The 12,078-nt window shown below is 40.1% G+C and overlaps 1 protein-coding gene across 1 annotated transcript in view; it reads left to right on the top strand.

The window, feature by feature from the left end:
• Window positions 1-12,078, top strand: part of PSMD1 (proteasome 26S subunit, non-ATPase 1) — a 65,745-nt gene that overhangs the window by 8,879 nt on the left and 44,788 nt on the right. Inside the window, exons 9-16 of the mRNA XM_059479010.1 lie at window positions 991-1,119; window positions 2,135-2,223; window positions 2,839-2,917; window positions 3,233-3,406; window positions 4,262-4,373; window positions 4,982-5,178; window positions 5,768-5,863; window positions 6,365-6,429. Of these exons, the coding sequence (XP_059334993.1) occupies window positions 991-1,119; window positions 2,135-2,223; window positions 2,839-2,917; window positions 3,233-3,406; window positions 4,262-4,373; window positions 4,982-5,178; window positions 5,768-5,863; window positions 6,365-6,429 (941 nt within the window). The remainder of the gene's footprint in view (window positions 1-990; window positions 1,120-2,134; window positions 2,224-2,838; window positions 2,918-3,232; window positions 3,407-4,261; window positions 4,374-4,981; window positions 5,179-5,767; window positions 5,864-6,364; window positions 6,430-12,078) is intronic.

The following is a 12,078-nucleotide window of genomic DNA, read 5'->3' as shown; positions in this document are numbered from 1 at the left end:
AATATTTGCAAACAAAACTTGGGAATATTTGAAAGATTCTTGCATATAATTTAAAAATTAATTAAGGGGAAACAGGAGCATTTCCTTCAAGTTATATTTTGCACAGAAAACAAAAGGGATTGAGTTTCTTGCCTCAGCAAGGAACCTTGACAGTGCTTTTGTACAGGAAAGGTGTCTTGAATCAGTTTTTGCTGCATTGGTTTTGCTGATTGTGCCAAGTACACCAAAACAATCTGTGTGGCCAGAAATGTTCTTTAGCTTAATCTTCCACAATTAAGAATGCTGACTACAAAGAAATAATTGAGAGAATTAGTTTAAGGGCTGAACTACTCATGCTTGACTGGTCTGTGACCAGCTAAATGTCAGGACAAAGAGCTGCACTGTACTTTTCACCCTGTTCAGAATGAACTTCTGCTTCTACAGATCCATTTTCAACTGTTCCATCAGGAGGAAGGAGACTTTTCTCAAAGAGCTCTTGAGGATGAATGTATCTGTTTCCTAGTTCTACAAGCTGTTGTTCTAAATAAAGCTTGTAGCTCACAAGAATGGTGCTGCAGCTCAGCACAGGCTCATGCAAAGTATTGTAGCTTTGTGGCCCTGTCTGTGAAAGCTTCCATGGAAGTACAGGTTCATTTATGAGAAGGTTTGCCTCTGGCAGGAAACTTACTGTCTCTGTAATGCCAAACAGCAGCTTGCAGAGTGTCAGATGTCACCCATATTCTTTTGCTTTCTATGAAAGAATACATTTCTTTTTGAAAAGTCTCTTTTTTCACCTGCACTGCACAGGTGAAAGCACAAAAAGCTTTGATTTCTGGGAGGTTTGGGCTTGTGCACCAAGGACAGAAACAATGTCTTCTTAGTCCTAAAACCCGATAGCTTTTGGAATATGGTGATGGCAACATACCAGAGTGGTTTCTCATGAATTCTATTTTAGCAGAGTCATAGTTGGGTTCTCATGGATTTTTTTTTCCTTTTTGCTTGTATGTGAAGAACCCAGAGCCTAAGGACCAGATCTCAAAAATGATTAAAATTTTAAGTGGTGAAATGGCCATTGAGTTACATCTGCAGTTTTTAATACGAAACAACAATACAGATCTCATGATCCTCAAAAACACAAAGGTAAGAGACTTTGTTAAATATGATTCTCTTTGATTCATCTCATTCATCCTGTGTTGGTTTTGACCATGCTGCTGTTGTTTTTGATTATAGGATGCTAGTAGGATGTTGATATTTGAATTAGGTTTGTTGTTTTTTTTTTTTTTTATTTGTCATAGCAACTCATCTTTTTCTCACCTTTTTGGGTGGGTGGGTTTGTTTTTCATCTGTTCAGTAAGATGGGCAAAATTTACCCTCCAGCTCCATGCCAGATCCAATGCAAATGCTGCTTAATGGGAAGGGAGGAGTCAGCCAGGACTGTAGGTTACAGTATGTTGGTGTCTTGGTTGAGGTGTTAGGTAAGCCCTTCAGCTTGGCAAGGGAATCCTGGTATGTAGTAAAAAACCAGTATTTCCATGTTGGAGACAAAACCAATCAGATACTATAATGTAGACAAAGTTAGTGAATGGAGTAACTGGTTTTGTTTTGGAAGGTGTTACTCAAGGGTGGGCAAATGAAAAATTACAAGTAAACTAGAATCTTAAAAGCTTACTAGAAACTATAGGAGAAGTTTTTTATTTGTGAAATAAGATGTACATTGTCAGTAAAAGTAGTAGGGGTTGCTTGTTAGTGGGTTCATTTATTTCAGATGACATTTAAATGTATTGGAAAATCTTTTCCATCTGCTGGTAAAGTGTTCAGGATTCTGCAGTGGAGTTCTGGGAACAGCTTGGGAACGTCAGCAGCACTCGCTGTGAGTGCTCAGTTCTGGGAAGCAGAGCAGGGTGGTTCTCCAGTTAAGTGGCAATTGGAGTAATCACATCTCTGAAAGAAACTCACATAAAGGATCATTTTCATGGGAAAGATGGCTAGAGGATATGTTAGAGTGTATTAGCAATCTATTAGCTGATTACAGGGAAATTGCTGGTTAAATTGAGGATCATTACAGTCCATTTTTCTGCTGTACTGGCAAGCTTGTTAAGTGACCTTGGGCAGATCTTTTGCTGAGTGATGCTACTGATTGTTCTTGTTCTTTCAGGATGCAGTGAGGAATTCTGTGTGTCATACTGCAACTGTTATAGCAAACTCCTTTATGCACTGTGGGACAACCAGTGACCAGTTCCTTAGGTAAATCTATGGCAAGGAAGCTGCAATGTCATTTAGCGGTGTTTGAACAACGTTGTTGCCCTCCTTAACTGGATACATCCAGAGTGGTAACTGCAGAACTCTAATGGTGTTAGAGAATTGTTTCCTTTTCTCTATCCTCACAAACTGGCTTTGTTTGACTGTTAACTGTATGAGCAACTTGGAGGGTGAAGATCTGGAATTTCTTTTCTCTTTGTTTACTAGTTAGAGAGTTTCTGAGATGTATCTTCATATGGTAGAGACTGACAGTACTGAATGATCTTGTAGGAGAAATACTAGGGCTGACCTTACAAGGGACTTAAAGAAATCTGCAGAAACTCTACTAAAGCTTCTCCCAGAAAATTGGTGGGCTGCATATTGAGCAGTTCTCTGTCTTTCACTGATATCACCCATGTCTAGAAGCTTGACTACAGCCAGGCAAAAATCAGGACTGATGAAGGGGAGAGAACTGTAAAGTGGAAATGTATTTAGCTGCCTTCCCTTCTGGAGCTGCTTTTTAGTTGGAAAGAAGTCTTCAGTGCTCTTAAACCCTGTTTGCAGGATTAGGAACAGGCTGTATGAGAAACTTTGTTTAACCTTTCTCTTTTAATCTTCTAGAGACAATTTGGAGTGGCTGGCCAGGGCCACTAACTGGGCTAAGTTTACTGCTACTGCCAGCTTGGGTGTTATACACAAGGTAACATTGCATTCATTTCCTTCTGCACAGTGTAAATGCTTGACTTGTGAACAGTGAAAGTGTGGAAGTGGGGGATTCTGGATAGTGCCTGCACTCCAGTGTACCTGGCATAGCTATAACATATTTTGTGTCTTTACACTATAAAGTTCCTTACTGTAGAAACTCTCAGTAAGTTTGAACAGTGATGTGTGGCACTGAAATACTGATTTTAGTGGAGAAAATAATGGCTATAACACATGTTTAAATATTACTTTGCTGTTTTTTCCCATTTCACGTCCCACTGTCTTCCCTTCCGGCTGGTCACTGGACATCCAGGGTCATGAGAAAGAAGCATTACAGCTAATGGCAACCTACCTGCCCAAGGACACCTCTCCAGGCTCAGCCTACCAGGAGGGAGGAGGCCTCTATGCCTTGGGTCTCATCCATGCCAACCACGGCGGGGACATCATTGACTACTTGCTGAACCAGCTGAAGAACGCCAGTAATGATGTGTGTACTGGGCTCTGCAGTGAGCCTTTGCTTTGTTGGGAATATGCAGGAGGGGGCTGGGTGGTTTAGTAGTGGGGAGTAGAGGTAATTAAGCACCAGTGTGGTACTTAAACTTCCTCTGGATTTTAAAGATTGGTTAAAGGTTGGTTTTAACAACCTGTTGCTTAAGGTTTAGGTAAGATTTTTAGGAATTTCTTATGTACTTGACAGTGACTGTAGCTTCATCATATTTACTACTTGTTATATCTGCTTTGTTTTGCTAGTGGACCTGCAGCATTCAGGCACTGTTATTGTGTACAGCTTAGTTGTCAAGGGAATAAGCCACAAAATGTTTCTACTGGCATGACCTGTAGTTTTAATGCATCTTGCACAATAAGAAGTGTTTTACTTCTGCACTTAGTGTTTGTAGACCTCTAGAAAAATATCTTTTTAAGTTGGGAATAGGTCATTGTCTCAGCATGTTGCCTTTTTCTCCTTGTGGAATCTAATCACTTTTTTTTTTTAATTCCATGAACAGATCCTAATAGTCTTTCTGCAAATGTATCTATTGTTAGAATAAAAGAGTTTACAGACTGTTTTTAAGTGGGTACCTTTTAACCTTTTTATTTAGAACTTATTACTAGCTAGGTTTTTACACATGGCACAAATTTATGGTTTTACATAAATCACTCAGTGGGGGAAAAGAGTTTGAAGTTACTAGAAAATCTTCTGTGCTATGTGTTAAGCTTCTGTTACTTACTGTTTATGGGCTTTTGAACTGTTTTTCTTATATTTAATATTGATGGAAAGATGTCTGCTTCAGTTGAAGCCATACTGTTCCCTGCTTTATGACTGAAATTGCATGTGCTTCTCTAGATTGTGCGACATGGTGGCAGCCTGGGCTTGGGGCTGGCTGCCATGGGGACAGCACGTCAGGATGTCTATGATCTGCTGAAAACAAATCTCTACCAGGATGATGCAGTGACAGGTAAATGTTCTGCTTTCAAAGCAAATAACCATCTGAGGCCTTATCAGGCACCTGGGGTTTTTGATAATGTTTTTTTCCCCTCAGGTTTTCTGTTAGCAGCATAGATTGTTTCTAGCTGTGTTTTACTTACTGATCTTTTCCTGATCATTATGGTTCTTTAGTTATGTGTCAGTAATGTTCAGAGATCCTGTCATGACTGGCACTGTGGCAAGTTTTAATAAGACACACTAGGTCTTTAAACAGCTCCTTTTTTGCTCTGTTCATTTCTTTGTCATATGCTTTTTCTTTAGTGTGGCTGTTTTCCAAAGCCATGTGCTTTTTTGAGCTGAGTGACAGGCTTGGAGAAGCTTGTGGGAATTACTGCTGCATTGGTGGGGCTCATAGGAAAGTGATCTCAGCAGCTCTTGGTCCAAGGAAGGGATAATTGAACTTAGTAGAGAAAAGTACTAAATTGTGGTTACAAACACATTTTGCCATGAATAATGGAGTTGTTAGGCGTGGTGATGCCCAGAAAGGATCTATTGGCCTACATCTGGTGTGATTCTCTAGACACAGTATTTATTACTTTGGGAACAGAGTTGACTTTTTTGCTTTTCTGTGATTTTCAGGTGAGGCAGCTGGCCTGGCACTGGGGTTGGTTATGTTAGGATCTAAAAATGCCCAGGCTATTGAGGACATGGTTGGCTATGCACAGGAAACCCAGCATGAAAAGATCCTGCGAGGCCTCGCGGTTGGAATCGCTCTGGTCATGTATGGGAGGATGGAGGAGGCTGATGCTCTCATTGAGAGTCTCTGCAGAGATAAGGTAAATTGAGCTGTGACTTAATCCCTGACTCTTGTGTTACATGGCTGACCTTCCTGTCCATTTGTGAATCTCCAGCTGTGGTGAGTTGGCTCTTTTGAACCAGAGAAGTTCTTACATGGGTCTGAAGTAGGACTGTTTCACAAATTGCTGGGCTCTGATCAAAAATACAAGAACAATACTGCTTAGCTCTGTATTTCTTTAGCCTTATAGTTGGTTTTCATAGTCATGTGAGCAGCAGCAGGGAGTAGATCAGGATGCAGTGCTTAAAAAAGGACAAACTAGCTGTAAGTGGGTCATCTCAAGGCTCTGGTAGTGATCATTGCAGATTGCAAGCAAGAAGCAGAATGACACCTCTGCCCTGTACTCTTGGGTAGCCTGCAGCATAGCAGGCTCTCTGTCCCCCTGAACTTGGTAATGACAACCCTGCTTTGGTCATTGTCCTGTTACTTGTCCCAAATAAACAGCTAAGCAATGAGGCTGACATGTGACCTGTTAGCAGGTTCAAGACACAAGAGTGGAACAGATTTAAAGTTAGAATTACTGAGTCACTGCTTGGATGGATGTGAGATATTGATGCTTTCTCTTCCAGGATCCAATTCTCCGTCGTTCTGGCATGTACACCGTGGCTATGGCATACTGTGGCTCAGGGAACAACAAGGCTATCAGGCGCCTGCTGCATGTGGCTGTAAGTACTGTGGCCTCAGCAGCACATAGGAGGGAATTTTTGGTCAGAAAGCAAGCACATCACCTTGTCAGGCTTTGTGTCTGCACTGTTATATTCTGGTCCAAATCAGAGATTGTGAAGTGATGAAAGCTTTATTTAGTATTATGAGCGGAACTAACAGGGCCTTCTTTCATTAGGGTAAAGAGACTTTGAGACTTTCAACCTGGTATCACAGAGAAGGCACCTATTAAAAATTAAAATCTGAACCTAAACTACCCAGCTAACAGCTTTGCAGTGAATAGTCTGTGTAATGATGGACTGGAGAAAAAATAAATTAAGCTGTAAAGGATGAGGTCTGTCCTTTGATCATCTTGCAGTTGGTGTGCAAGCATGGGTGAGGCTGTTTGGGCTAAGGCTGAACATTATTTTAACTAGTTTTCTCTATAATCCTGTCTTCTGGTCTGAAACATGGTCCTCAAGTGTTTTAACTGTATTCTGAATATCCTGTTTTTCCTTTTGTAGGTGAGTGATGTGAATGATGACGTGAGGCGGGCAGCTGTGGAGTCACTTGGTTTCATTCTGTTCAGGTAAAGTGTCTTCCTTGGTCATTCCTGCAGCCTTCAATTTAATGTCTGTTACTTTTTTAAAAAATGAGTATGCGACTGCTTTCACAAAGTGACTCAACTGCTAACTGAATCAATTCTGAAAAGTTAAAAAACTGAGAGACTGGTTTAGGATTAGAAGCCTTCCCTAATGTCCAGCAGATGTTTAATGAGTCTTTCTGTAGGTTTCTGGATTTGTGGCTTAATTGTCTGAACAGAGCTTGATGAAGTTGACAAACAGAATGAAAAATTAATATTTGTATAATTGAGAGTTAATTAAAAATTAAATATACCGTGCTTGTGCCAAGCCTCTTAAGGGCAGCAGTACCCAGACAAATATATCTGCCTAATGACTGTCTAAAATGTTGTGACTTTGATTAAGCAAAAACAACTGAAAAAAAGACCTTGAAATAGTCTTTGTTTCTTAAGGATCCACTGTAAAACCATGAAAAGTTCCTGGGCTTACATTGTAACATGCACCCATCACGGAATTGTCACAATGTTTCCTTTGTTGTCTAACGTGAAGCCTATTGCTGAAATGGTGTTTTGTAGTGCCCTGCAGGTCCCTTGGCTAAGAGGTGGTTGGGGAATTAGGAGGCTCCCCAAGGACTGCACCTGCATCTGTTAATACAGTAATCTGTGTTCTGTTAATACAATAATCTGTGTTACCTGAGTGCTGAGCCAAACTGCAGCCTTTGAGTGTGTCTGAGAGAAGTTGATGCATGCTTGGGTGCATAATTGTAATTTTAAAATTGTTCTTCACATCTTCTTTTGGGTTGGTAGCTGTCCTTAAAAGCAGGATGGGAGGTTCTTAAAGATGGGATTAAAACTTGGGTTACTGATGTGAGCAGTGAGCTTTTCTGTACCAAATTGTTCCCCACATGGAAGTGACTCTGCACTGTTCTGCCCTATCTGAAGGATAATTGAATTGCAAAGAGGGTTGCAAAGAGGACAGATTCTCTCAGTGGGCAGCAGGTGTCTCTCAAGTGCTTCTGCTCTGTTACTTCCAAGCAGCACAGCTCCTTCCTTGCTGCTTAGGGATCTCTGCCTCTCCTGACGCCAAGGGATCTGTTTAGCTGATTTCTGTATCTGTGTACAGAACAAAAATTCCATGCATGCCTTCCATAGTTTCAGGCATCTTTTTTCAAAACAGGTTGTGACAAAGCCCTTTTGAGCTCAGATTTCAGTGTAATTTCTCTTTTCAACAAATGCAAAGCACAATTGGACATGGATATCTCTTGCCAAAATGAGAAACCTTCAAGGCTCTGAACTAAACCTTTTACTATGTGCTGGCATCTTGCTGGAACAACATAGTTCAGGGCCTGTTCTCTCCATATCCAGCAGTGAGGAATGAGTGACACCATCTTTGACTCTTTCACCTGCTGTACTTGGTTCAGATGTTATCCTGCCTCTTCCTCTCCCTTTCTGGAGATACTTGCTGTCCAGAACTTACTTGTGCAATAAGGAGGAGCATTTGCTTGTAAATTCTAGTGTCCACCTTTCTTGGTAGTCCTTGGTAGTCAAGGACTAACACTTTTTAGCTGATTAGCACTGGCTCCTGGAGGCAAAAGGTTTTTGTTAGGCTGTGGTAGTTGCCAACACTTTTCACTTGATAACTGGTTGTGTGCTCTGCCCCAGCTGAACAATGCCAGTGTACAGAGACCAAATGAGTTGTGAGTTTGTCAGATTTCATGGCTAAAATGACATTTCTTTCTTAGGACTATTGTTTTTTGTAGTCTAACTGGATTTACTTGTAAGGGCTGCTAACACAGCATTGAATACTGGCAAGAGTCAGTGATTTGTCAGCTGGTGGGTATACAGAGCTTTTGAATGAAGTGTTTTGGAGGTGAGAAGGTCTGAGACACAGTGGGCTAAATCCCAGAAATTAATCTCATTTTAAGTGAAGGAAACATGACTGAAGGTCTCATGAAAAGAGTTCTCATTGAATTCTTTGTATGTGGTTGCAGATAGGGAACTGTGAAATCAGGATTGAAGTAAGAAAATACATTTGTTTAATGCAGTCTACATTTTTCTTGGGGAATTCATGGCATTAATGAGGTTGAGTGTGCTAGAGGTGTGAGTTTGTCTGCTGGGTTGTACACTTCAGCAGCCTCAGACTTGTGCTTCTCTCTGTTCCTCCTATAGGAATAGTAAAATCCATATAAGGGTGGAGGTTACCCAGTCAGAGGATGATAATTTCCTTAAAAGCACCATTGCTTGAACATGACAGAACTACAGCCCACAAACTCACATCGTGTCATAAATATCCAGTTTGTTTTCTCCTGTTGTTACAACTATCTATGAATAAATGTTCTTCCTCTTGGATTTGAACTAAAAGTGTCGTAAACATCACAAAACTGCTAATTTTAGGTAATGCATCTGCATAACAGAACATTCTGTGAGGCTTTGCTGTCCTTGGTTTCCTCTGTGAGCCTTCCTTGCTATCACATTTATACAACCCTGCCTACACTCACTCAACAGCCCATCTTGACTTTTATTGTTGATTATGAAAACAGCAGAGTATCGAAGCAAAATGTGATAGAACATAATGCAATAAAACATGGCATTTAATTTTTAGAGCAATAAGGTTTTGCTTGAACTTGAAGATTACCTCTTTTATATTTTTTAAGCATAGTTTGGTTTTTTTTCATTGGGCTTTTGAATTACTGGAAAAATATTCAAAAGAATGTATGTGGCCTTTTTCATTATTCAGAATTCATGAATCAAAGTTTAGATAGAATATTCTAGTCTAGGTTCTTAAGTTTTACCTAAGAATTGCAAGATTAAAATTTCTGGTGTGTTGTGAAAGACAATAAATCACCCAGTTACAATCCCTGGAGGACTGGGGGAGCAGGGGTTAGTGCTGCTGTTACAGTTTCACTCTGGGATGTTGGATGCACACTTGCCTGGCTGTGGGAATGTCTGCAGTCACCCAAGTGAGCAGAGCAGCATCAATCACATTGCTTGAGTGCAGAATATGTTGCAGGTCATATTCATATAGCACAAAATCTTCCTTGTCCGATTCCTGGGCTCCCCAAAGCTTTCCAGGGGACCCTGTGTGTAGAATTAAACCTTGATCAGCAGAGTTGCTGCTGTTAATTCTGGTTTTGCTGACTGTTTAGAAGCAGTCCATAGGTTCAGGCTGGGGATGGAAAGCACAGCTTGCTGGCTGTAGGACTTGGTGTGGCTTTTTTCCCTTCTTGGCTTAGCCCCATACAAAAATTAGGCACTAGTTATGGATTTTGGAGCAGATCATTTTCATACCACTATATTAAATGATGAGAAAATGTTCTGGTGCAAGAGAATTGTTTCAAAATTGCCTCCTCTCTTCTTCCTTTTGCCGTCTAAAAATACCAGGCAAAATTGTGTGGAGCAAAAAGCTGAGACTTTACATCTTCTCTCTTTTTAAAAATGGCCACCTCTTACAGGAAGCACTTCAAAGTAAAACGTTATTGTAAAGTGATACAGAGGCACTAATGAAGCTTGGGATGTTTGGAGCTTGCAGTGTGGATGCAGGGCTGAACAAGAAGCTGTGTTGTGAAATAGGAAGAAGAGAAATGATGTATTGAGTTGGCTGCTGTAAGGTGTCTCTGTTTTCCCAGTTCTGCTCCTTTTGCCATTGATCACAGATAGCAAACTCATCTAATTGTTGATGTTTACATACTGGTGGTTCTTTGTGCTGAAGTGGTTTATAAAATATTTATGATTGCTGGAAACAGCATTTAAATCACCTGTGACTTTTGGTCAGCTTTTTAAAATTATTGTAATGCAATGGAAAACATGATCGATATAAAGTGTTTTGCTTTTTAAAAATGGAAAGACTTATTTTTATCATAATTTTTACCACTTTAGATCATGAATTCTTTGTTTGTATTGCAGAGTGAGATGTGATTGGATTATGTAGCCAGCCTTATTTTTACATTGTTAGAGCAGTGCTGCAGAGTATCTAAACACTTTATGTACAAAATGAGGAGATAGATGTTTTATGGATAGAAGAAATCTGATTGGTAAAAAGCTTCAATGTGGGATGGAACAGTGCTTGCAAGCATGAATTAAAAACGTTTAGTGCTCTCATAGCAGTTGTTAAATCCAGAGGAATGAGACTTTTGGGGAAGTGGGACTTGAGTTGTAGGATGCTGCTTTTGCCTTCATGCAATCCTGTTGGGAAAAAGCTGAGGGCAGGAGAGGGAACAATGCAGCCTCTAGAGAGTCCCAAAGGGAAGATGTAGTCTCAGCTGATAAGTGTAGGCTACCCAAACATGAAGAACTCTGCATGGCTTCTGTTCAATTTTTCATTTTAGGATAATGCAAGTGAAATAGTAATGTTTCCTGCTTTTGTATGCTTTGTGTTTACATAGCCTTTTTAAGGTATTTTAAGGCTATGTATTTGTTATAAGGCAAACAGATCAGATACTTGGATTTTATTCCAGGAAGACTGGGACAGTGTGTTTTTTTATATCTTGTAACCTACCTTTATCCAGAAGGCAGATAGCAGATGATCTGGGTAATTGAGTGTGAGGCTGACAGTCACTCTAATGTGATCTGCACCAGTGGCTTTTTCAATGTTTTAAATGTGAAGAGGAATTTAGTGAAATAAATCTGCTTGTTAATTCTTGCATAGGAAAGATTAAAAGGGTTTTGTTTACAATCCAACACATTTTATCTTGTCATATTCAGTCTTCCTGGTAGAGGAGAATGAAGGTCCCTTTCAAAGAAATAGAAGCAGAAATCTTACTATAATCAGAAGAAGCCTTAGACTTTCACTGAAGTTGTGCAGGGTTTAATGAATTTGAAAATGATTTGCCATTACCTGTGTGGAGAATTTGTAAAGAGGATCCTTTAGAGAGTAAAAAGCTCTTAATTTTTAAGAGTGTGATGTTGCTTTTCAGAGGTTGGAAAGGACCTGAATACCTGCATGCTGGGAATTGTAGCTGTGACTTAACAAACAGTGTTGACATGAATTATTAAAAAATGGACACTTTTAGCAAGCCATCTTTCCTATTTTTGTACCTAGCTTCCCATTGTAAAATGAAAGGTCTTCCTCTCCTCTGCAGAGCAAAAGTCTTCCTTTTCCAGTGGAGAAAACATTGTTTCTCCTGGGAATGGACACTGATAGTAAACACCATGTTGTTATGCCAAAGACAAAATTATGGAAGTTACGTCTCTCCTGCCTGTTGTTTTTGCCATGTTAATAGAGAGCCAAAGGGGAAGTGAAACAAAGGAGGGTTTCTGAGCAGTTGTACATAGGCATCTTTATCAATGTGAGGAAAAAAGTCTAAAGCTTCATGGTAATATTAACTCAGTGCTGAGAACTGGCCAGAACTCTGGAACTCTTGGCTCCAGCTTGCAAGGTAAAAAGCCAGAAGAGCTCTGGCAATGTTCTGCCTCCCTGGGTTCCAATGTCCCAGGTTGTTCAGCATGCCTTTACCATGTTTACTCTGCTTACACTGCTTTACTTTTTAAGTCTGATGTTACATACAGCAACCTAGAAAAAGATTCAGGGGAGTTATGTGTTTGTTTTCTTTATCAGCTTGCAGTGATGTGGATGTTTCCACAGGATGGAAATGGTGTAGAAAAGCTGCACTTTCTGTGAAACACTAAAAAAATCCTATGTGTCTCTTGTGTGCAGGTGAT

The sequence above is a fragment of the Ammospiza nelsoni genome, chromosome 10 (genome assembly GCF_027579445.1).
Source record: "Ammospiza nelsoni isolate bAmmNel1 chromosome 10, bAmmNel1.pri, whole genome shotgun sequence".
Lineage (NCBI taxonomy): Eukaryota > Metazoa > Chordata > Aves > Passeriformes > Passerellidae > Ammospiza > Ammospiza nelsoni.
Note: the sequence above shows the minus strand (reverse complement) of the source record. Positions and strands in the feature narration are given on the sequence as shown.